At 39.5% G+C, this 26,173-nt stretch overlaps 1 protein-coding gene and 1 pseudogene across 4 annotated transcripts; both read left to right on the top strand.

The window, feature by feature from the left end:
* Positions 1-219: 219 nt before the first annotated feature.
* On the top strand, positions 220-20,504 carry LOC309843265 (guanylate-binding protein 1-like). Of its 3 annotated transcripts, none has more exons than XM_082688593.1 (12): positions 220-473; positions 1,399-1,511; positions 7,727-7,935; positions 9,489-9,616; positions 12,761-12,870; positions 13,138-13,334; positions 13,923-14,165; positions 15,052-15,332; positions 15,976-16,188; positions 16,982-17,084; positions 17,322-17,515; positions 18,313-20,504. In XM_082688593.1, exons 3-12 carry the CDS (start codon positions 7,746-7,748, stop codon positions 18,427-18,429), a joined length of 1,776 nt encoding a protein of 591 aa, XP_082544719.1. In that variant the 5' UTR covers positions 220-473; positions 1,399-1,511; positions 7,727-7,745; the 3' UTR covers positions 18,430-20,504. The 3 variants fall into 3 exon arrangements, with proteins under 3 accessions (XP_082544719.1, XP_082544718.1, XP_082544717.1); XM_082688592.1 differs by lacking the exon at positions 220-473 and adding an exon at positions 1,034-1,303; XM_082688591.1 differs by lacking the exon at positions 220-473 and having other exon boundaries at positions 1,319-1,511.
* On the top strand, positions 19,009-22,530 carry LOC309843234 (homeobox protein MSX-2 pseudogene; annotated as a pseudogene). Its single transcript has 2 exons — positions 19,009-19,234; positions 21,539-22,530. The product of its transcript is annotated as a homeobox protein MSX-2 pseudogene (transcript).
* The last annotated feature ends 3,643 nt before the right edge of the window (positions 22,531-26,173 follow it).

Here is a 26,173-nt window from a genome sequence, read left to right as displayed (position 1 = left end):
TTGGGTCATTTTGTATTTTGTCACATAATAGCCCATTGAACTTCTGTTCCATGCCAAGCCCTACTGTAGGTGCTGTGAATATGTGAGTTAACTGCTTTTATGAACCGGAATTTCAGGTAGTCATAAGGGGGGAAAAAATCAAGGTGATGTGATGGGAGACCGAGAAAGGGCTCATGGGAGACCAGTAGAATAGAAAGGGACCAATCTTACCAAGATCAAGGATAAGAAAGTTTCACATCTGCAAAATTGCTGTTTCCAGTCCGTTAAGGCAGGAAGAAACTGGGTGTGTACCAGTAACGGAAATACCCAGAGACGTCATACTTTTCTAAACAAATTGAAGAGCTATTTACTCAGAGACATTTGGAAAGTTAATGCAAAAAGGGACAAGAAAAGTAAGTGTACAATTCTATTTGTTAAATATCTCACTCTGGCTTCTAGGTATAGAGAAATATCTGGGATCAGCAGAGAACCTGGTAAACCTCTCTCTTTCTCCTCATTTTCTTATTTCTTCCTTTCAGAAACAATGGAGAGGAAGAGGAATAGTTTAAAGTTTGATTCCCATGCTTCTGACTCACTTACTGAATAGGGACAGGCATATAATATGCCCTCTCTCAAGCCTCCTTCTTTCCACTGTAAGATGAAGACAATGTCACTTATTCAGCATGATTGTTACCAGGAACAAGCTAAAAAAGGAGAGATAAACCTGTTACTTCTATTGCTATTCACTCAGATCTCTGCACAATGAAGTAGCTTAACAAGAGGGGACAACACTGATTCAGTTCAGATTACTTATAGTGCTGTGATATGGCTTAAGACATTCACCCTTTCTGAGACTCAGCTTCTATAAAATCGTGGGGAAAAGTTTAGCATGAGATATAAGTTATGAAACCTATGTACACAATCAGCATAGAGCCTGGAACATGTGTGCAATATATGGAGACACTTCCTAACTGTGCACTGGGGATTAGCGCAGATGCTGGGTATTGTGAGTGTGTGAGGCATGTCCTTTTCTTTGCTTACTGTATGTATAAATGAGAAGCCAAGTCCACTGTATCTGTGTTCATTACTTAAGGAAATTAGACCTAAAAATTTACATGATTTGTTCCTCATTCTGGGTTTCTCAAACTGAACCCCAAGTCTGAGATCCATTTCATTATATTTAAATACCTGATAGACATTTCTTTAAATCAGTAAATATTCTCTAAAATCTCTTCTTTCAGAGAAATGTGAAGTTTCTGACTGAGAAATTATGTTAAGCCCATCTACCCTCCCATTGACTCAGCTTCCAGAAATTCCTTTTATGGTCATTGAGTTCATTGTTTTGTGTTTAGTGCTTTCATTTTCGTGTTACTATAAAGTCTGTTACAGTGGTTGCTTACTTCTGTTCTGTCTTTAAAGGAAATCTGGAAAGTCCAATGACATTGGACAGGGGAAATAAAAGATCCACTATCCAGTGAGAAACAGAGAAGTAACAGAAACCACTCCACCTAACTGAGAAGGAAAAAGAAGAGGTAAGAACTCCACTTTCTCATCAAAGCAGCTTTCTCTTCAACTTTAAAAAAGTTCTGCTCTGGGAAACGGAACTCATGATAAGGTTGGGGCAGAGATGGGAAGGTATTCAGTAGGGGTGGTTTTCTTAAAAGATGACCAGCATCGGGACAGGCTGCAGATGAACCTGCTGTGGGCTACCAGGTCAGATGGTGACATACCGGTGTTACCTGGTGGTAGCAGGTTCCCACCTGTTCTGCACTGTGCTTCTGCAGAATTAGGCACCAGCAGACACGGGCCTAAATTAAGTTTGAAATGCATTAGGAGGGACACCTGGGTGGCTCAGTTGGTTGGACAACTGCCTTCGGCTCAGGTCATGATCTCGGAGTCCGGGGATCGAGTCCCGCATCGGGCTCCCAGCTCCACGGGGAGTCTGCTTCTCTCTCTGCCATTCTCCTCACTCATGCTCTCTCTCCCTGTCTCTCTCTCAAATAAATAAATAAATAAAATTTAAAAAAAAAAAAGAAATGCATTAGGATTTCTTTCTCCTTTCTTTTAAAGTGTCATTGTCTTTGATGGAACTTGCTAGGTACCCATCTGACTGCAAATGAGAAACTAAAAGGCAACTGAAATAGGTTACATACGAGTAGTAAAAGAGGTGCTAAATAGCCAATGACACTGTTAAAGACAGAGAAAGTGAAAACTGAAACCCAGAGTGAAAGATGAAGATTTATGAAAACACCATACTTTTTAATCACATACTTGAACTTTATTTCAAAGCGTATTTTTCTTCCTTTAGAAATAATCTGGGTTCAGTAGATCCAATTTCTTGGTACCAACTTATTTCTTGCCCCTTACAAATAGTATCTGCAGCCCTGTTTTACTAAAAGCTTCCTCTGTAAAGAGTCTACTGTGGTGCATCACTAAAGGCAACATCTTTGTTTGCCTTGACCTCTCCGTGCTCTCAAGCAGTTCCAACCTTGACTTCTGGAAACTCCTACCCTGAATTCTTTGGCTTGGCGCAAGCTTTATTCATCATCCCCTTGTCTGACAGCTCCCTCTCGCTCTCTGTTTCTCTTCCTCCTTTCCCCTCATCTCTCATTCTTCTCCCTCTCCCCTTCACCTTCTCTTCCTGCCTTTCCTTCTCCTCCAAATGGAAGAGAAAACGGAACAGAAAACTTAGAAGTGTATGGCTGAAAATACAGATATTTTCTTTGAACAGCTTCCCCTCTACCTCTCCTGATCTGCCTCCTGATCTTATTTTTTAGTTTCATGTATACAATATAATGATTCGACAGTTCTGGGCATTACTCAGTGCTCATCACAATAAGCACACCCTTAATTCCCTTCACATATTTCACCCAAACCCCCACCCACCTCACCTCTGGCAACCTTCAGTTTCTTCTCTATATTTAAGGGTCTGTTTTGGGCTTGTTTTTCTCATTTTTGTTCTGTTTGTTTTTCTTGTTTCTTAAATTAATTCCACATTTGAGTGAAATTATATGGTGTTTGTCATTCTCTGACTGATTTATTTCACTTAGCCTAATACTCTATAGATCCACACATGTTGTTGGAAATGACAAGATCTTATTTTTTATGGTTGAGTAGTATTTCATCATATTAAAGGCATATTATTATTCTATTAATATGTATTACATATAACAGCAATTATAATGTTATATATATGTACCACTTCCTCTTTATCCACTTTAACTACTCATCTACAATTGGATGCTTCCATATCATAAATAATGCTGCAATAAACATGGGGCTGCATATATCTTTTTGAATTAGCATTTTTGTTTCCTGTGCGTAAATACCCAGTAATGGAATTAGTGGATCATATGGTAGTTCTATTTTTTTTTTAAGTTTTTATCTATTTATTTGACAGAGAGAGAGAGAGACCATAGGTAGGCAGAGAAGCAGGCAGAGAGAGAGGGGGAAACAGGACCCTTGATGAGCAGAGAGCCCGATGTGGGGCTTGATCCCAGGACCCTGAGATCATGACCTGGGCCGAAGGCAGAGGCTTAACCCACTGAGCCACAGAGGCAACCCTCTATTTTTAATTTTTGAGGAACCTCCATACTGTTTTCCACAGTGGCTTCACCAGTTTGCATTCCCACCAACAGTGCACCAGGAATCTAATCTTCATATCCTCGCCAACACTTGTTTCTTGAGTTTTTGATTTTAAACATTCTGACAGGTATAATGTGATATCACATTGTGGTTTTGATTTGCATTTCCCTGATGATGAGTGATATTATGAGCATCTTTTCATGTGCCTATTGTCCATCTGTATGTCTTCTTTGGAAAAATGTCTGATCATGTCTTCTGCCCATTTTTAATTGGATTCTTAGTATTTTGGTGTTGAATTATGTAAGTTCATTATATATTTTGGATATTAACTCCTTATCAGACATGTCATTTGCATATATCTTCTCTGATTCAATTTGTTTTGTTGATGGTTTCCTTCACTGTGCAAAAGCTTCTTATTTTGATGTAGTCCCAGCAGTTTATTTGTGCTTTTGTTTCACTTGCCTCTGGAGGAAAATGCTTGTAAGGCTGATGGCAAATAAATTATTGCCTATGTTTTCTCCTAGGAATTTTGTGCCTTCACAAAATTGGTCTTTAATCATTTGAGTTTATTAGGTCTTTAATCCATTTGAGTTTATTTTTGTGTATGGTATAAGAAAATTGTCCAGTTTCATTCTTTTGCATGTATTGTCCCATTTTCCCAATACCATTTGTTGAAGAAACTTTTTCCCATTGCATATTCTTTTTCTTTCAAAGATTTATTTATTTATTTATGTTAGAGAGAAAGTGAAAGAGAAAGAGAGTGTGTGAGTTGGGGAGGATAAAGGGGAGAGACAGCAAGACAATCCCAAGCAGACTCCAATGCTGAGCATGGAGCCCAATGCAGGGTTCAATCCCGCAACCCCAAGATCACAACCTGAACTAAAATCAAGAGCTGGACACTCAATTAACTGAGCCACACAGGCACCCCTCCCATTGCCTAGACTCTTATCTAGACTATTTCTAGACTCTCTAGTCTATTCTGTTGATCTATGTGCCTCTTTTTGTGCCAGTACTATACTGTTTTGATTACTAGAGCTTTATAGTATATCTTGAAATCCAAGATTCTGATACCTCCAGTTTTATTCTTTTTTTCTCAAAATTGCCTTGGCTGTTTGTAGTTCTATGCAAGTTTTAGGATTGTTTGTTCTAGTTCTGTGAAAAAATGCTATTGGTATTTTGATAGAAATTGCATTATATCTATAGATTTCTTTAGGTAGTATGGACATTTTAACAATACCCATTCTCCCAATCATTGAATATGGAATATCTTTCCATTTGTTTGTCTTACTGAGATCCTCCACTCTCTATTCTCCAATAGGTATCTTTATCATCATTATTTTGAACTCTCTATCAGACATTTCTTATCTCCATTTCATTTACTATTACTGTGGTTTTGTCTTGTTCTTTCTATCTGGAACATATTTCTTTGCCTCCTCATTTTGTCTAACTCTCTGTGTTTGTTTTTATGTATTAGCAAAGTCAGCTATATCGCCTGATCTTGAAAGTAGTGGCCTCAACTCTTTGCAATGGCCTTCTTTGCCTGTTGTGAGCAGGATTTGGTCTCTATCTGTTCAGGGACCAGTCTGAGGCAGCCTTGCGCTTATAGTTAGGTCAGACCAGATGGCTGCTCTGACCCCATTCGCCAGAAATGTGGTTGCAAAGAACTGCAGGGTGCTTTTTCTGCATTGTCCTCTGAGAGGATTTCATTGGTGGGAAGGACCTGCAGTCAGACCAAATGTCTGACTCTCAGTCTATCTGTTGGGGTTGTAGTGACTCCAAACTACAGGGATCTCTGTGCAGACACTTGTGAGGTTTTTGTTGGTGGGCAGAACCAGCAGTCAGATCAAGACCATTGAGGCTGCAGTTAAACTGGTGCATGTGTGGTTATCTTCAGACACTTTGGAGTGGTGCTGACAACTATCAGAGCTACTCGAAAGATGAGACCGGGCCAAAATACTTTGGAGGAACTCCTCCTCAGTGGGGTAGGTTGGATGGGGGATCTGCAGGGGAACAGGGTATGCGGTGTTAGGAAACTAGATGGTGAATGTTCACACTAGTTACCACAGGTGTCATATCTAGGCTGGGGTTGAGAGAGAGAAATGGCATCCACCAGTTCTTTTGTTCTTGGAGAAGTCTCCCAAAGATCCTTGCCCATCCTGTGCACATTCTAGGGTTAGTAAATAAATCTCCTCATATACCCCAGTTGCCTCTCAAACTGTTGCCTCTGTGCTGTGTCTTACTGGGTCGTTTTTTATGCAGGCTCTTTAAGGGTGGGGACTCACTATTCCATCATCCTCCAGGCTCTCTCAGAGCCAAGCCTTTTTAAGTTCTTGATGTTAGGTGCCTGGTTGGTTTGTTGTGTTATGTGTCTGCCTTCAGTTCAGGTATGATCCCAGAGTCCTGGGATCAAGCCCCACGTTAGGCTCCATGCCCAGCAGAGAGTCTGCTTTCCCTTTCCCCCTGCCTATCCCTTGACCTGTGCTTTCTCTCTTTCTCAAACAAGTAAGTAAAATCTTAAGCGGTGCCTTGGTGGCTCAGATGGTTAAGCATCTGCATTCAGTTCAGGTTATGATCTCCAGCCCCATTTCAGGCTTTCAGCTTAGCTGGGAATCTGTTTCTCCCTCTCCCTCTGCCTCTCTCTTTGTTTATACTCTCTCTCTCTCTCTCAAATGAATAAATAAAATCTTTAAAAAAATAAAGTTAAGCACCACTTACTATAAAAACTCAAAAAGTTAAGCCATTCTAGTTTTCAAAGCCAGATGTAATGGGGAGTGTATTCCCAGTGCAGGTCCCCCATGTCTGGGGTGACTGGTTTGGGGTCTGTTCCTCTCTATTCTCTGTACTTGTGGTATTCCTCCTGCTTGTGGTTAGTCTGGCATGTTAGTTTCATTTCCAACCAAACTTTACCCTTGCTATTATTTTCGATGTGGTCTCATCTCTGCAATTGTTGACAGTCTTCTGTCTTTGCCTCATTTTTGGGTAATTACACTGATGTAGCTGTTACTAAGTATGTCCATGGGATGAGGTGAGCTTAGAATCCTCCTATTCTGCAATCTTTCCAGGCTTCTCTGCCTCCTGATCATTTATTCCTTATTTCAGTCTTTTGTTCCCTTACTTATATATGTGTGTGTGTATATATGTATACACACACACGTATATATGTATATTTATGTGTATATATGTATATGTCTATACACATAATTTTTAGCCACATTAAGTATTTCCAGTTGTGCACTTGTGCTCTCAGGTAGCTGGAGGCTAATTTACTTGTAAAGGTAATGAAGTTTAAGTTTAAAGGCCCCTTGCTTACACAACCCACACCAAGGCTTTGGATGAGTCTCTAGTCATGTGTCTCCCACATGGGCATATGTTTTTATAAAATTTGCAAAAGTAAGTTATATTGGTTCCACTTTTGGAATGGCAGTGTGAGCAGCTCTGTGGACCATCATTGCAGCAAAATAAGAATAACTATGGGGGAAAAAATACTTAAAATCTCTGGGAACTGTTCAAAGGGTATACATGAAATGATGTATGAAAGTCTTTTTTTTTTTTTTAAGATTTTCCATTTATTTATTTGACAGAGAGAAATCACAAGTAGGCAGAGAGGCAGGCAGAGAGAGAGAGGGAAGCAGGCTTCCTGCTGAGCAGAGAGCCCGATGCGGGACTCGATCCCAGGACCCTGAGATCATGACCTGAGCCGAAGGCAGCAGCTTAACCCACTGAGCCACCCAGGCGCCCCTGAAAGTCTTTATTCGTAGTAAGAAGTAATGAATAAATCAACATTGAATTTTTTACATATAACCAGGAAGTAAAATAAATCTTTCTAAATTCTATTCTATTTTACATTTAAAGTTTACTCTAAATTTTTTAGTGCAAATCCAAAAAGAAAGTTTTCTACAGTGACCTAAGTGAACAATTTTTTTTTATGAGGGAGGCTGAATGTTCCTAAGATACTATCATACCAGTATTATTTCAGTGGACTACTTTGACAATCCTTCCGCCACTTCCTAAAATGATACAGATACTACCCTCATCTATCTCAAAGCTGACATCAAACTTTTGGACATTTGGGGACTCTACCTTCTGAATGTAAAATAACCTGGTGAATTATTTGATCTACTTATACTAGAAGTTTTATTTCATCCCATCTCTTCTCTTGCAGACTAAGGAACACTCTGAACATGGCCTCAGAGATGGTGATGCCAGCCCCCGTGTGCCTCATTGAGAACACTGGAGAGCAACTGGTGGCTAATCAGGAAGCTCTGAAGATCCTGTCAGCCCATAAGAATCCTCTTGTTGTGGTGGCTATTGTGGGTCTCTACCGCACAGGCAAATCCTACCTGATGAACAAGCTGGCTGGGAAGAACAAGGGTGAGTGGCACCAACAAAGCTCTGTCAAGTCCTTTCTGTGCACCCACTGCCAGTATTGAGTGCAATGATGCAAGAAGAGGAAGTCAGAGATGCAGAAGACTATTGAAAGTTACCTTTCAGCCCACAGTTATGCTCTTATCTTCCCTATGGTGTGTAAAAGGCAGTTCATCTCACTTCTCACTTTGCCTTAGTATCCCCTTTTAAAAGCATAAATTGTTCCTTTCCTAGAAAGACTAATAATGCAGTAACAAAAACAATTCATGTACAAAATAATAAACTACAAGACATTTGCTGAAATGTTCATGCAGTAAAAGCAACTTTCCACTGATTATTAAGTGGAATGTTTAGGTCTATATTGGCTGGGTTTTTTTAACTGTTGTAAAATAAACATAACATAAAATTTACCATTGTAACAATTTTTAAGTGTACATAAAGTTCTGTGGCATTAAGTTAAGTTCACACTGTTATGCAACCATTGCCACCATCTGTCATCATAACTTTTTCATCTTCCCCAGCAGAAACTCTGTACCCATTAAACAATAACTTCCCACCCCTTGGTGGCTACCGTTCTATATTCTGTATCTATGACACTTGCTCTAGGAATCTTATTTAAGAGGAATCAGACATTATTTCTCCTTTTATAATTTGCTTATTTCACTTAGCATAATATCTTCAAAGTTCATCAGTGTTGTACCATGTGTTAGAATGCTCTTCCTTTTTATGGCTGAACAACTCTATGGGCATACCAATTTGTTTCCATTCATCTGTTGAAGGATCCTTGGGTTGCTTCCATTTTTGGCTATAATGAATAATGCCACTAAAAACATGAGGGTACAAATATCTGTTCAAGTGCCTATTTTCACTTTTGGAGGGTATATACCCAGAAGTGGGATTGCTGAGTCACATGGTAATATGTTTAATTTTTAAAGAAATTATTAAATAAATAAATAAATATTGTTTTCCAAAGTAACTGCACCATTTTACATTCCCACCAGAAAAACACAAGTTTCTATTATCCCCACATCCTCCCCAATACTTACTACTTTCTAGTTTTTTGATAGTGGCCATCCTAATGAGTGTGAAGTAGTATCTCATGTGGTTTTGATTTGTTATTTCCCTAATGAATAGTGATGTTGAGCATCTTTTCATTCGTTTACTGGTCATTTGTATATTTTCTTTGGAGAAATGTCTATTCAAGTCCTGTGCTCATTTAGAAAAATTTTTTTATCACTTTCAGAGGTAGAATTTAGTCATTCATCAGTTGCATATAACACCCAGTGCTCATTACATCAAGTGTCTTCCTTAATGTCCATCACCCATTTATTCTTTGCCCCTACCCTCCAACAACCCTCAGTTGTTGAGCTAGAGCTCAATAGCTCTTAGCATCTTAGAGCTCAGTATCTCTTAGGACTATCCACCACAACCAAGTGGGATTTATTCCTGGGCTTTGCTCATTTCTTAACCAAGGTTGTTTTTTGTGTTGCATTGTAGGACTTCTAGATCCATCCTCTATCTCTAACTCTACCCACTCTTATCCCCACTCCCCTTCATAGGCTTTTCTCTAGGCTCCACAGTGCAGTCCCATACGAAAGGAATCTGGATGTGGTGTGTGCCTCATCCCAAGAAGCCAAACCACACCTTAGTTCTTCTGGACACTGAGGGCCTTGGAGATGTAGAGAAGGTAAGGATTAAGGATTTCATTTTGGCATAAGAACCTAATAATATTCTCTACAGTATTTATTTTTTTTAATAAAAGCTTTCATTTAAATATGTTTTTTCATTTCAGTTTATGTGCCCTGAAACCAAGTTTAGCAACCAGAGATCAGGAAAACATTCAAAAGGCAGAATCTGAGAAAATCATAGTAGTTTGTGGGTAGTATTCTAATTATTAACAATGGCCTATATGCTAAGTCAGTCAACCCAGATACATAAAAGTAGTACAAATAAAATTGATGTCATGAGTTCAATCCTGCAGAGAACTTTAGTTAGAATTTAGGTTCTGGGGCGCTTGGGTGGCTCAGTTGGCTCAGGTGGCTCAAAGTCTACCTTTGGCTCAGGTCATGATCCAGGGGTCCTGGGATCAAGCCCCGCATCAGGCTGCCTGCTCAGTAGCAAGTCTACTTCTCCCCGTCCCTCTCCCTCTGTGATCTCTCTCACTCTTGCTCTCTCTCAAATAAATAAATAAAATCTTTTTTTAATTAATTTATTTATTTTCAGAAAAACAGTATTCATTATTTTTTCACCACACCCAGTGCTCCATGCAATCCATGACCTCTATATTACCCACCACCTGGTACCCTGACCTCTCACCTCCCCCGCCACTTCAAACCCCTCAGATTGTTTTTCAGAGTCCATAGTCTCTCGTGATTCATCTCCCCTTCCAATTTACCCCAACTCCCTTCTCCTCTCTAACACCCCTTGTCCTCCATGATATTTGTTATGCTCCACAAATAAGTGAAACCATATGATAATTGACTCTCTCTGCTTGACTTATTTCACTCAGCATAATCTCTTCCAGCCCCATCCATGTTGCTACAAAAGTTGGGTATTCGTCTTTTCTGATGGAGGCATAACACTCCATAGTGTATATGGACCACATCTTCCTTATCCATTCGTCTGTTGAAGGGCATCTTGGTTCTTTCCATAGTTTGGCGACCGTGGCCATTGCTGCTATAAACATTGGGGTACAGATGGCCCTTCTTTTCACAACATCTGTATCTTTGGGGTAAATACCCAGGAGTGCAATTGCAGGGTCATAGGGAAGCTCTATTTTTAATTTCTTGAGGAATCTCCACACTGTTCTCCAAAGAGGCTGCCCTAACTTGCATTCCCACTAACAGTGGGAGAGGGTTCCCCTTTCTCCACATCCTCTCCAACACATGTTGTTTCCTGTTTTGTTAATTTGGGCCATTCTAACTGGTGTAAGGTGATATCTCAATGTGGTTTTAATTTGAATCTCCCTGAGGGCTAATGATGATGAACATTTTTTCGTGTGTCTGATAGCCATTTGTATGTCTTGATTGGAGAAGTGTCTGTTCATATCTTCTGCCCATTTTTTGATATGTTTGTCTGTTTCTTGTGTGTTGAGTTTGAGGAGTTCATTATAGATCCTGGATATCAACCTTTTGTCTGTACTGTCATTTGCAAATATCTTCTCCCATTCCGTGGGTTGCCTCTTTGTTTTTTTGACTGTTTCCTTTGCTGTGCAGAAGCTTTTGATTTTGATGAAACCCCAAAAGTTTATTTTCGCTTTTGTTTCCTTTGCCTTTGGAGACATGTCTTAAAGAAGTTGCTTTGGCTGATATCGAAGAGATTACTGCCTATGTTCCTATGTTCTCCTCTAGGATTGTGATGGACTCCTGTCTCATTGAGGTCTTTTATCCATTTTGAGTTTATCTTTGTGTACGGTTTAAGAGAATGGTCGAGTTTCATTCTTCTACATATAGCTATCCAGTTTTCCCAGCACCATTTATTGAAGAGACTGTCTTTTTCCCACTGTATATTTTTTCCTGTTTTGTCGAAGATTAATTGACCATAGAGTTGAGGGTCCATATCTGGGCTTTCTAACCTGTTCCACTGGTCTGTGTGTCTGTTTTTATGCCAGTACCATGCTGTCTTGGTGATCACAGCTTTGTAATAAAGCTTGAAATCAGGTAACGTGATGCCCCCAGCTTTATTTTTGTTTTTCAACATTTCCTTAGCGATTTGGGGTCTCTTCTGATTCCATACAAATTTTTGGATTATTCTTTGAAGAATACCGGTGGAATTTTTATCGGAATGGCATTAAAAGTATATATTGCTCTAGGCAGTATAGAAATAAAATAGTACAAATAAAATCGATGTCATGAGTTCAATCCTGCAGAGAACTTTCGTTAGAATTTAGGTTCTGGGGCGCTTGGGTGGCAGTATAGACATAAAATAGTACAAATAAAATCGATGTCATTAGTTCAATCCTGCAGAGAACTTTAGTTAGAATTTAGGTTCTGGGGTGCTTGGGTGGCTCAGTTGGCTCAGGTGGCTCAAAGTCTACCTTTGGCTCAGGTCATGATCCAGGGGTCCTGGGATCAAGCCCCACATCAGGCTGCCTGCTCAGTAGCAAGTCTACTTCTCCCCGTCCCTCTCCTTCTGTGATCTCTCTCACTCTTGCTCTCTCTCAAATAAATAAATAAAATCTTTAAAAAAAAAAAAAAGAATTCAGGTTCTGAAGTCCCATACCTTTGTATATAAATATGAGCCTTGTCACTAACTCAGTGGTGTTGGCAAGTTATTTGACCTATTTTGACCTCAGCTCTCTAAATCTATAAAACAGATTTTTGCCTATCTATATATCTATATTTGCCTCATAGTATTGTTTTGAATAAGGTAAGTAATGGAAAATGTTAAGTGCCTAATAATTGCTCAATGAAGTAGCTACACATATTATTACTCTTATGTAAGTCAACTTTGCTATAAAAAGGAAAAGAAAACTTTAAACTTAAGTTATATTTAAAGCCTTAGCTTGCCCACCAATCTTGATTATTTGTTTTGGAATTACCTGTCAATGATCATAAGAGGACCTAGACAGAATCAATGTAAACTAAAAATACTAATTATAAAATTACCCAAAATTGAAGTCTCACTCACATATTTGTTTGGATTTGGTTTTCTCATATAGGTCATTAACCAAATTAAAGCAAACTAAACTAAACTAAAACAAACAAACAAACAAACAAACACAATGACGCTCTAATTAAATGAGCATCCTTTTACTGCTGCTGATCTGCAAAGTACCAGGAGAATGAAACATAATCTCAGCATCTCAGCCCAAATGTGTTCTGATTTCCAGGGTAATAACCAGAATGACTCCTGGATCTTTGCCCTAGCAATACTCCTGAGCAGCACCTTTGTGTACAACAGCATGGGAACCATCAACCAGCAGGCCATGGACCAACTACAGTATCCTTTTTGTTGTTCAAAATAGCACCAAAGTAGGAGGGGAGACCTATTTAAAAACCAGTTGCTTGGCTGTGAATCCTGGTGAATCAAGCACAAAAAGAGAAAACATAAGAAATAATTCAAGGGTAAGGGAAAGATCCAATGTACCCATTGAAGAATTGACACGGGTTAAAAACAATGGTGAAATGAAGGTTTTAAATATATGGAACTAATATGAGATGGAAGACACTGTTCTTTTCTGCTAGTTTTCCTTAGTTTGCTACTCAGCTATGTGACAGAGCTGTCAGATCGAATCAGGGCAAAATCCTCCCCTAATGCCAATGGGTTTGAAGATTCAGCTGACTTCATGAGCTTCTTTCCAGATTTTGTGTGGACACTAAGGGATTTTTCCTTAGATTTGGAAGTAAATGGACTACCCATCACAGCAGATGAGTACCTGGAGAATTCACTCAAGCTTAAACGAGGTGAAAGGCAGGGATTTATAATTAAAAGGAGATAACAAAACACAAGAAACTATTGTGTTCAGCATTCCATTTACAGTTTTCTTACATTTATAGTTTTCTGTTTATTCATAGCTAGCTATAACTAAGAATTATTGCTTATTTGATGCACAAATTAATAAATTTGATTTTAAATTATAGTCTCCTCTTTTCTAAGAATAACTTATTTTCCTTTCATCTTTTCCTGTGTTATTATTAGATTGATTTTATATCCTTGCTTAGGGCTTGCAATTAGCTAAGGACTATGGAATAGAATAGGCCTTGATTGGAAGAAAGTAGATTAAAGCCTGAACAGTGTTCCATCCAAGGGTTGGCAAATGATGGCCAATCCAGCCTGCCAGCTGTCTTTGTACATAAGATTTTATTGGAATAATGCTATAGCCATTCATTTATAGATTGCTTATGGCTGCTTTCATGCTGCAACAGCAGGACTGTGTACTGGAAAAGAGACCACCTGTCTTGAAAAGCCTAAAATATTTACTGTTTGGCTGTTCACAGAAAAAGGTTTGCAAGCCTCTATATTTGGGAAATTCCTTTTTTATCTTCCTGCAGGTACCACTGAAAGTGACCACAATTTTAATCTGCCCCGTCTCTGTATCCGGAAGTTTTTCCCAAAGAAGAAATGCTTTATCTTTGATCGACCCACTCACAGGAAGAAGCTAGGCCAGCTTGAGACATTGCATGATAATGAGCTGGATTCTGAATTTGTGCAACAAACTGCAGTCTTCTGTTCCTACATCTTTAGCAATTCCAAAACTAAAACTCTTTCAGGAGGCATCCAAATCAATGGACCTCGTGAGTCCTCTTCCTAGTCTTTTTCTTTCATTGTTAAGACTAAAGGAGGGTAGAATTATATCCACACAGTTTCAGCTTTGAAAAATGCAAATCCTACTGTTATTACCATTTAAATTCTAGATGACACCAACGTTTCTAATAGATTTTACTAGCCAAATTCCCGTGGGTGAGAAAAGATGGGAGAGGCCAAAGGAGAAAAAGCTCTATTTCTTAAATTTACTTTAGTTAATGGGACCTGTATTGCCCAATATGGGAGCCACTATACAAGTATAGCTCTCTCAATTTAAGTACAAATTAATTAAAATTAAGGATAACTTAAAATTCCAATTATACAGCGATATTTCAAAGGCCCATACATACCTACATGGGGCTAGCAGTTGGATACCATACTGTATTATACACATAAAACACTTCCATCTTCCAGAAATTTTTCTTGGACAACACTATGCTAGAACAAACAAAACTCCTTTGATTATGTTCTACAATATTGATCAAATGCTTACCACAGACCAGGGCTGATGACAAAGACTTAAGTGAGAGTGGTATGGTTCCTGTCCTAATGATGCTTGGGGGATAAAGTGGATGCAAACACTCAAAAAACATAGACATATGCTAACCATAATAGGGATTCTTGACCTTTTATGCATATACATATCACCTGGGCCTCTTGCCAGAGAGGAGGATCTAATTAAGTTGATCTGGGGCAAAGGCTGAGAATCTGCACTTCCAAGAAGCTTCCAGCTGGGTGTTGGAAGGAAGCAAGCTTCCTGGGGACGTTGAAGCTGTGAGGCAAATGAGTAGTAATAGACGTGATCAGAATTACACAGAATAGAATGTTTCCTCATCCCACCAGCAACAAGTATTCTCATTTGTTCTCCATTTGTAGGTCTAGAGAACCTGGTGTTGACCTATGTCAACGCCATCAGTAGTGGGGATCTGCCCTGTATGGAGAATGCAGTTCTGGCCTTGGCCCAGATCGAGAATGCAGCTGCAGTGCAAAAGGCCATTGCCCACTATGACCAGGAGATGAGCCAGAGGGTGCAGCTGCCCACAGAAACCCTCCAGGAGCTGCTGGACCTGCACCAGGCGTGTGAGAAAGAGGCCATCGAACTCTTTATGAATAGTTCCTTCAAAGATGTAGACCATTTATTTCAAAAGGACTTAGGGGTAATTTATTCTCAAGTTTATATGGATTAAGGCTTGGAAAACAGAATACTACCAGAAAATGAAATGGGCATTTATTTTGAGAGAGGGAATGTTTACTAGACTTTAGAATGATGATAACCACTATTTGTTATTATCATAAAAAGAAGAACAAAGTTTGTTATGATAAACTCCAAGTTTTAAAACAATTTTCTTTCATGAATAATAATCTTTCTTAAAATTTAACTAACGGTATATAGGTAACAATCAGAGCTTCTATTCAAATGTCCACTGTTTTCAGACTGGTTTGATATCCTATTCAAAAGCAAAGAAAATTGTAGTCCTGATTATCATATGCAGGCTTATGTTGAGCCACATCTATTCTATGTAATCACTGGTATAATTTGACAAGCAGTCTACCTCTTAAAGGTGTAGCAAAAAAAAAAAAAAAAAAAAAAAGACAGCAATCTCTGCTCTGAACTTCACCTCCAAGGAAAAAGGACTTTAGTAAGAGTCGGGAGCAAGAGGAAGGATCTGATCCTGTTGACGCGCCTATAACTTTTCCTAGGGTCATAGACTTGTTCTTGAGATGCCTTTCCAATATCTCCAAGGTCAAGCTAACATCTTTTCCCTGTTTTTCTTTTTACTTTTCATTTTTAAATTAAAGGCCCAACTAGAAAAGAAGCGAGATGACTTTTTTAAACAGAATCGGCAAGCATCAACAGATCGTTGCTCAGATTTACTTAAGGATATTTTCAGTCCTCTAGAAGAAGCTGTGAAGCAGGGGATTTATTCTAAACCAGGAGGATATCGTCTCTTTATCCAGAAGATGCAAGAGCTAAAGAGAAAGTACCTTCAGAAACCTGGGAAGGGGATACAGGTACCCAAGAGTTATCTGCTGATTCTGGAAAGCTGCTGACATGCCTTCTTGGAAGAACAGCATAACCAAGTGTAATTGCATACGTTGCAAGAACAACAGCATTCATGCTTTTATTTGATAAACATGTATAGGGAGCCTATTATACCACATATGTCCTATGTGCTCATCCAAAAGAGTGCAGTCAATTAATAACTGAGTTATTAACTGGATCTTCAGATTAACCACCAAGTTGTTACTGTAATTCACTATGATAGCTGGATCTTTATGCTGTAAGGGACAGAAAACCAGTAACGGTCACTTAAACAAAAATGGTAATTCATCAGTTTAGGCTACAGACTGGCTTTAAGGACAGCTGGATTCAAGATTTCAAGTAATGCCATCACCTGTCTCTCTGTCTTTACTCTCCTCAACCCCACGCTTCTGTCTTTCCTTCTCCTTCTAACTTTCCTTTGATCTGCTTTCTCCATGATGGCTTCCTTTTTCAGTAACTCACTCAAAAGGATATCACAGCACCAATAACTCCCAAACTAGAGCCCTTAGTCTGAAAGAACAAAGAATCTCTTTTCTCCAGTGTCTCTATCAGTCTCCTATAAAGGATTCTGCTTAGTAGGGTGCCATGATTGGCCATCCTGGAGCAAGTGCCCATACCTTGCAAGTGGCAAGGAATCTTGACCAGCAGCCACACCAGGGCCCAGAGGAGCAATTCCTAGAGGAAAATATGGTGAGAAGACAATCAGGAACAAGAGTTTCTAGCCATTTCCTATTACTAAGTCCATGTTCTCTGGGTCCTAAGGCTGAAGAGGTTCTACAGGAATACTTGAAGTCCAAAGAGTCTATGACTGATGCCATTCTGCAGACGGACCAGACTCTCACAGAAAAGGAAAAGGAGATCGAAGGTGAGGAGACAGTCCAGAGACTAGATAGCCTCTAGAGCTCTCGAAGTTTAAATAATTTGGCTGGGTAAGCCTGTGATCCTTACACTTGGGCAAAAAGAACGAAGATGCCCTTCACTTGCTGAGGTCATTTCTGAGTAGGCATATGCAGTGAGCAGCAACAAGGACAGGTAAGTGTGCAGGGAAAGAAGGGACAGCATGTTTTCTCACATATATTTTTCTTCTTTTTCCTCCTCACAGTGGAACGTGTGAAAGCCGAATCTGCACAGGCTGCAACAAAAGCACTGGAGGAAATGCAAATAAAGAATCAGCAGATGATGGAACAGAAAGAGAGGAGCTATCAGGAACATGTGAAACAATTAACTGAGAAGATGGAGAGGGATAGAATCCAGTTGCTGGAAGAACAAAAGAGAACTCTAGCTTGCAAACTTCAGGTATTTAATTACATTACCTTGAGGTTTCTGCTTTTCTCTTTCCTCTCCACTGTCCCTGATCATATCTTAGTGTAGCGGTGAGAACGAGACGCCCAGAAGAAGGTCCTTGCTCCACTTGTATTTTTCGATTTCTGTCTTCCTGCCTGGCCTGGCTCCTGCTTCTGCCTGGTTATTAAAAGATTTTATTTGCATGAGGTCCCATCTAGTCCTTTATCTGTACATCCTTCAATCAGTGGTGGCTGCTATCTGCTAGCCTTTCTGAAATATCACTTATTTGTATCTCTTGCTTAGTACTGTATGAAGCAAGAACTACCATGCCTCTATTACTTGGGAAAAGAAACAGAAGTTCAGAAAAGTTCCAATAGGGGCGCCTGGGTGGCTCAGTGGGTTAAGCCGCTGCCTTCGGCTCAGGTCATGATCTCAGGATCCTGGGATCGAGTCCCACATCGGGCTCTCTGCTCCGCGGGGAGCCTGTTTCCTCCTCTCTCTCTCTGCCAGCCTCTCTACCTACCTGTGATCTCTCTCTGTCAAATAAATGAATAAAATCTTTAAAAAAAAAAAAAAAAAAAAAAAAAAGAAAAGTTCCAATAACTTTTATAGGGTCACAGAGCTGGGTAAGATATCTGAACTGTCTTTACCACTCAGTGGAAATGTAATCACGGATGTAATCACAGGATGCCCAAGAGAAACGAATGAAAAGTATATGTAGAGAAAACGTCAAGAAGAAATGAAATATTTTTAAAAATCTATGAATGTGGACACCTGATATACTCGGTCTCCATTTTTTTCCTTTTTAGGAACAGTCCCAACTACTAAAGGAAGGATTCCGAAATGAGAGCAAACAACTTCATAATGAGATAGAAAATCTCCGGAGGAACATGGCAAGGCCAAGGACAGTATGCGTCATAAGCTGAAGACTTAAAGAACAGAGCTTTTCTGGTCACTCTTTTTTTTTTTTTTAACTTTTATTTTTTTATTTGATAGAGAGAGATCACAACTAGGCAGAGAGGCAGGCAGTGGGGGTGGAGGGTGGAGGGGTGGGAAGCAGGCTCCCTGCTGAGCAGAAAGCCCAATGCAGGGCTCAGTCCCAGGACCCTGGGATCATGACCTGAGCTGAAAGCAGAGGCTTAACCCACTGAGCCACCCAGGCTCCCCCTCTGGTCACTCTTAACCAAGGCATAGCTTAAGTAATTTTTGAATTTGGAAATATAGCATTACACTTGAAAATAATTAGATCTTGCATTTTTATAACACTCTAAATTTGCAAAGACATGTAGTGCTATAATTAAAACCATGTCCATCCTCCTAAAAATATTTTAAGTTGTGTAACAAAGGTCAGTTTTACCTCTCCAACAACACAGAAGGTATTTGAGCTGGTAACATTCAGGAGCAGTTTATTCTTCTGTGTGACCATTAGTTGATAAATGGATAAAAACCAAATCTTAAGTAAAAATTTAAGAACAAAGTGGAGCATCAGTTTGGCCACGTGTACAATGGGTTTCAATTTTAGGGACAACCATTTTAGCTTTTTAGTGAAGAAGGTGTGTGTGCAGTTTTCTACTGTGTCACAACTGCACAGTCTGAGCAGTTATGTGATCACTAGGCCCTGGAAAAGGACAACCTTCCTGATGGATTCCAAGCTGAAGCAAGCCACCTTATATGGAGACCCAGAACCTCTACAGAATTTTCTTAAGAAGATGGAAGAAATCATTAGCATGAGTAGGGGTTGGGTCACAAACAAACAGGCCAACAAAGGAAACTCTCCTTTCTTGTTCAATTCACCCAGATTATAAATTCAAAGAGACATTTTAGAATTTTAGGTAATTGACACTGGTTTGAACATAGTAACGTGATGACAATTGTGCATTGTGTATTTATAACAATATATAATTCACAAAGATGGACCTTAAGTGATGACAGATAATATATTAGAAAACTGAACTAAATTTTTAGATTGTTTATAGTCTTATAATTTAGGCAATATTTTCCCAGTTCTTAGCAGTCTATACTTGGAAGTTTGCTGATTTTCCCCCAAAGAAATTATAGATTTCTTTTTATATTTTTTGGCCAACAAAATAGTGTTCTTGGTATTACATAGTGTATATAGAATTTATCCTAATTTTCTAAACCCTAGGTAAGTGACTGTTTCTTAAAATGATTAAAAATTATTTTCAACATCATTCTACATCAGGGAAATACAAATCAAAACACAATGAGATACCACCTCACATTAGTCAGAATGGCTAAAATTAATAAGTCAGGAAACAACAGATATTGCCAAGGATGCAGAGAAAGGGGGACCCTCCTACACTGTTGGTGGGAATGCAAGCTGGTGCAGCCACTCTGGAAAACAACATGGAGGTTCCTCAAAATGTTGAAAAATAGAGCTACCCTATGACCCAGCAATCGGACTACAAATGTAGTGATCCAAAAGGGCACGTGCATCTGAATATTTATAGCAGCAATGTCCACAATAGCCAAACTATGGAAAGAACTTAGATGTCCATCAACAAATGAATGGATAAAGAAGATATGGTGTGTGTGTGTGTGTGTGTGTGTGTGTGTGTGTGTGCATGCAGTGGAATAATATGCAGCCATTAACCGAAATGAAATCTTGCCACTTGCAACAACACAAATAGAACTAGAGGGTATTATGCTGAGTGAAATAAGTCAATCAGAGACAATTATCATATGATCTCTCTGATATAAGAAATTTGAGAGACAGGGTGGGAGGTTGTGGGTGGTAGGGAAGGAAAAATGAAACAAAATGGGATCGGGAGACAAACCATAAGAGACTTAATCTCTGGAAACAAACTGAGGGTTGCTGGGGGGTGGGTAAGTGTGTAGGGATAGGGTGCCTGGGTTATGGACATTGGGGAGGGTATGTGCTATGAAATGTGTAAGCCTAATGATTCACAGACCTGTACCCCTGGGGATAATAATACATTATATGTTAATTAAAAAAATTTTTTTCAAGCTGAAAATAAAATGTGCTTCACTAGTCTTTTTATTTCTGATAGGGTAGGGTTTTTTTTTCAGTTTTCAGCAAAAAATAAGGCTTTACTCTTCATCGAAATGGTTGACTAACTTTCCTGCAAAAGACCAGACAATTACTACTCATGGCATTGTGGTCTCTGTAATTCCTGTCTCAGCTGTGCAACTCTGCCATGTAGTGTGAAAGCAGTCATAGAAAATACCTACATGGATGGGCATGGCTGTGTCCAATACACCTTTATTTTAAAATATAGGTGGCACCCCCCAAGCCATAGGTTTCAGATTACTGCTCTATTAAAACACTGATCAAATTCTATGTATCTGCCTTACATTGCTTACATTTGTAAGGGGATGTGTATTAAATTGTATGTTAGGATCTTGAAAGTATTACACAATGTTTCAATATATTACAAGATGAGAGAAATATAGGGAAGCAGCTAATGCCATTGAATGATTTGTCTGGTTTAGTGCCTTTTCCATACTGTCTCCGGGAACAAAATAAAGCTCTCTCCCCAGGGAGGCATGTTGCTTCCAACAGTGGTCCTCAGTCCAGCTGTGAAATAAAACCGATGTACTAAGTATGCTGTGAAGTGTGTAAACCTGGTGATTCACAGACCTGTACCCCTGGGGATAAAAATATATGTTTATAAAAAATAAAAAATTATATTTAAAAAAAAAAATTCCTTGGCTCCTACCCTTCTCTTGACTTTCTGATATAGTGTATCTGAGATGGGTCATTGGGTGATACAATAACAAGAAAAAGGTAATTCAAGGCTCTCAGCTTTCAGTCTGCCAAAGCTACCCCACGTTAGGACTGATATTTGCTGACCCTTATGGTGTTTGTCTGCCAAAATTCTTTTTAACCTAGAGAAGTATATTTTCTCTTGTTTAAATGTCAGGATGTAACTTTTCCTTCTGTGGGTTTAGTGAAAGGATATATAAGATCCCCCAATTTAGAGAAAGGCAACACAGAACACTGAGATCCTGACAAAACAGCAGAGCTTCCTCAGTGAAAGCTGTCCTCCCCAGGTCAAAAATCAGCTGGGCCCGGAGTCCCCCGCTCCATAGGTCAGGGAAGTCATGGCTTCTGCATCAAAGGCAAGGAACTGTTTTCGTCTGTTGAGGAGGCCCAGGCAATGGTGGCTAGGCTGGGCCGGGGCCTGGGGGAGGGAAGGGGATGGTGGAGGAATGCCACGTGGAGGTCTCTAGCCTGCCCTTAAGCTGGGGGCGCTCATGCTCCTATGGGACAAGAAGCCGCCCAAGCGGGCGTCCCCACTGCCAGCCAGGCAAAACCACCTCCACCACCCTCACCGCCATCACCACCCTCACCCCACCGCGGGGGGCTGGGTAAGCCCTTGGAGACTGCCTCCGTCAAGTCGGAAAACTCAGGAGATGGGGCCCCCAGCATGCAGGAACCTGGGAGATACTTCCCGCGGCCAAAACACAGGAGACCCACCACCTGCTCCCTCCAGAAGCACAAGACCCATCAGAAGCTGCGAATACCCCTTACGACGGCCCAGCCTCTTGCTCTGGAGCGAAAACTCCACGGGAAGCAGCACTTCTCCATTGTACAGAGGGCAGAGTTGTCCAGGGCTCCAAACCTCACAGAGACCCAGGTCAAAATCTGGCTCCAGAACCAACGGGCCACGGCGAAAAGACTGCAGGAGGCAGAACTAGAAAAGCTGAAAATGGCTGCAAAACCTGTGCTGCCTGCCCTCTGGTTTCGACCTCCCTTTCCCCATCATTTCGTCCCTGTGAGCAGTATGCATATATACAAGGCGTCCTACCCTTTCCATAGATCTGTGCTTCCCATCTTGCCATTGGACTCTGTGTGACTCCAGTCGGATATGGCATGTACCATCTATCCTAAGGAAGACCAGCTCCGTAGACTCCATGATGGATGCTTGTTAAAATGGGTCCCCCTTCCCTCTCCAAGAAGGCAGTACCAAGCCGGTACTCCTGCTCAGCAAACCTTGCAGGAGCCACCCCTAAGCAGCTAGACCCACAGGGCCACAGACATAGTTCGAATTTGTTCTTTAGGCTGGAGGCACCAAGCCCCATTTTCTTGGTGGGATCTTCTAGACGCCCCCTTCTCCTTTCACAAAGATTGGCTCTGGTGGTTTTTATACATAAATATATACATAATAAAATATAATGACATTTTCATACAGCAGATGTAAAAATTCAGTTTATTTTGAGGGGCAAAATTTATATGTACATATGTATACTTTTTTCTATATATCCCCTTCCTAAAAGAGACTGCTTAAGTCCGTTTTGTTTTCTTATAGGAGAGACCAACTATTTGCTAAAATTGCTGACATCTGGTGATTTTGATGGGATGATTGACTTTTGTTTATGGAGAACAAAGGTTAGAATTAGGTGTGATGTTTAGGAAATAGATTCCTCAAAATAGAGACATCATGTTTTTGAGTTTTTACATGCATTAAAAAAAACTCACTGAGGGCTCCTGGGTGGCTCAGTGGGTTAGAAAACTCATTAGGTACCACTGTATTTGGCCCTATATTTTCCCCTCTGTCCACATTGTTACAGATTGTTAAAGTCTTAACTTTTTTTTTTTTTTTTTTTTTTGGTAAGATCAATAAAAGGGGGGAATGAGAAGAATCCTGAAAATGCCCGGGGGTAAGATGGGATATGGAAGTACTTCCTAATTCCTCTCAAGGCTGTTGCTTAACTCCACTTCAGATAATTAGTAAAAAGTTAAAACATGATGGGGGATTGATGGTTTCTGTGAAATATGAGCACAAGTCAGTCAGCACACATTGCAAAGGTGATTGGGGAGCAGGGAGTATAGTTAATTCTCTGCTTAAAAATACATACATATATATATATATATATATATAGTAACTATTACCTATATGCTAAATATTTCTGAGCAATGAACAAATTCAGAAAGAAAAAAAAATCATGCTTTCTCTGGTACCTATTGTATGTGCTAAACTTATTAGAAAAATTTATATATTTTTTAACATGTTGGCAGAGGGTAAAGCCATGCTTTGACTTGCTAAAAATGGTGTTGTCCAACAGCCCACTTAGCTCCCTGGTTCTTCATCTTTCTCTCAATCTTTCCCCCACCACATCCCTTTGAAAGGTTGCCTCATATATATATTTCATTGAAGAGTTATTTTTTCTCATTTATTCCATTAGAATTAAATATTTGTTTAATTGCCAAAAAAAAAAAAAAGAATCAAGTAGGCCAAAAAAGAGTCAATGAAAAGTGAATGCAAATATAAAGATTTAAGAAATCTTTTAAATATTCGATATATAGACAAGCTAAAAATGAACACTGTTACCACTCTACACGCATATTTTCAACAAATTAGATGAAATGGACCAATTTCACAAAAACACAAACTGAAACCAATCCAAGGTGAAATAGATGACCTGAATTGTACTATAACTTCTAAAGAAATAACATTTGTAGTTCAAAAATAATAAAAGGAAGTAAAATCTGCAAGATGATGGAAAAGGAAGTCCTAGGCCTCATTCTCTAACAAAAACACCGATAAAAGAATGCTATTTCACTTTACTCGTATCAGTCCCTCCCATTAGTTGTAACAGTCAGCATCTAAAAAAAAATCCCTTCAGCCCACAATTTCTCCCTCAGGGGCAGAAAAATGAGTGAAGCAACTATCTGACATTACCCTCACTTTTCAGGATGCTGCCCAAAAGATCTACTTCTATCTCAACTCATTCAAGAGTGCAGAGACAACTTCTGGGGTAACTAAGAACAAAGAAAAGGGGTAAGAGCTCTCAGCTGCCTGCATGGATCTATGGGATTGAGAGAAGGTATGCAAAATTCCCAGAAATTTGTAAACTACCGAAACTGAAACAGGAAGAAGTAGAATATTTGAACAGACCCATAGTCAGCAAAGAAATTAAATTAATCATCAAAGATCTCCTGACAAACAAAAGTCCTATGCCAGATGGCTTCCCAGGTGAATTCTACCAGACATTTAAAGAAGAGTTAATATCTTTTCTTCTCAAACTCTTCCGAAAAATAGAAATGGAAGGAAAAATTCCAAACTCATTCTATGAGGCTGATATGGGAAACAGAGGCAGAAGAAAAATTATTAAATTTCCTTACCCACTGACAAGCCCTTGAAACAGGCAGAGTGATATTCCTCTAGGGACTCAACTACCTCCAGCTTTAGGCTTTGTTAAGGGCAAAGGGCAATCCTAGCCTGACCTACCCCTACCCCCAACCAGGATCCTGTAAGTCTACTTTAACAATTCCTTTGGAAACCTCCTTTATCTCTAAACCCTCCAAGATACAATCATTCCCAAGCATAAGGCCCACTGATATACATCTAAAGGGTCTCATGACAAAGGTTTTATTATCATTAATGAATAACCTTTTTCCCAACAACAGCTAGACCCTCAAGGTACCCGAAACCTTGCTCCCAAAATTCCTTAGAGATTTACTCCATCCCTAACCCCCTCCCAACTTGCAAGTATATAATGGACCACTCGCACAACCCCAGAGCAGCAGCTCTTTCTGCCCATGGGTCCTGTCCCAGTGCTTTAATAAACCACCATTTTGGACCAAAGATATCTCAAGAATTCTTTCTTGGTCAATGGCTCTGGACCTCACCCCACAGAACCTCACTTTTATTCTAAAACTTCATCAAAGCCAGCATTACCTTGATTCCAAAACCAGACAAGACCCCACTGAAAAAGAAAATTATAGGCCAATATCCCTGATGAACATGGATGCAAAAATCCTCAATAAAATACTAGCAAATTGAATTCAATGGTACTTTAAGAGAATTATTCACCAAGATCAAGTGGATTTATTCCTGGGCTACAGAGCTGGTTCAATATTCCCAAATCAATCAACATAATATATCACATTAATAAAAGAATGGATAAGAACCATATGATCTTGCCAATAGATGCAAAAAAAAGAAGAAGAAGAAGAAGAAGAAGAAGAAGAAGAAGCAAGCAAGCATTTAACAAAATATAGCATCCTTTCTTGATTAAAAAAAAAGAACCTTCAATAAAGTAGAGATATTTGGAACATATCTCAACATCATAAAGGCCATATATGAAAGACCCACAAGTACTACTATCCCTCAATGGGGAAAAACTGAGCCTTCCTCTTAGGTCAGGAAAAAGACAAGGATGTCCATTCTCACCATTACCACTTAACATGTACTAGAAGTCTTAGCTTCAGCAATCAGACAACAAAAAGAAATAAAAAGTATCCAGAACAGCAAGGAAGAAGTCAGACTTTCACTATTTACAGATGACATGATACTCTATGTAGAAAACCTGAAAGATGCCACCAAAAAATTGTTAGAACTAATTCACGAATTCAGCAAAGTTTCAGGATAGAAAACCAATATGCAAAAAGCTGTTGCATTTCTATGCCCCAATAATGAAGCAGCAGAAAAAGAAATTAAGGAATCCATCCATTTGCAATTGCACCAAAACCGTACTTAGGAATAAACCTAAAGAGGTAAAAGACCTGTGCTCTGAAAACTGTAGAACACTTATGAAAGAAATTGAAGAGGACACAATGAAATGAAAAGGCATTCCATGCTCATGAATTGGAAGAACAAACATTGTTAAAATGTCTCTACTACTAAAAACAATCTACATACTTAATGCAATCCTAACCAAATATCACCAGCATTTTTCATA

Source organism: Mustela nivalis (assembly GCF_964662115.1).
Source record: "Mustela nivalis genome assembly, chromosome: 10".
Classification (NCBI taxonomy): Eukaryota; Metazoa; Chordata; class Mammalia; order Carnivora; family Mustelidae; genus Mustela; species Mustela nivalis.
The sequence above is the reverse complement of the archived record's forward strand: the minus strand, read 5'-3'. Positions and strand labels throughout refer to the sequence as shown.

Excerpts from the sequence above, each read along its gene's own strand:
- LOC309843265 (XM_082688593.1), top strand. The coding sequence starts at position 7,746 with ATGGCCTCAGAGATGGTGATGCCAGCCCCCGTGTGCCTCATTGAGAAC. Across the intron at positions 7,936-9,488 it reads GCTGGCTGGGAAGAACAAGG|GCTTTTCTCTAGGCTCCACA; the intron begins GTGAGTGGCACC and ends TCCCCTTCATAG. Across the intron at positions 14,166-15,051 it reads CATCCAAATCAATGGACCTC|GTCTAGAGAACCTGGTGTTG; the intron begins GTGAGTCCTCTT and ends CTCCATTTGTAG.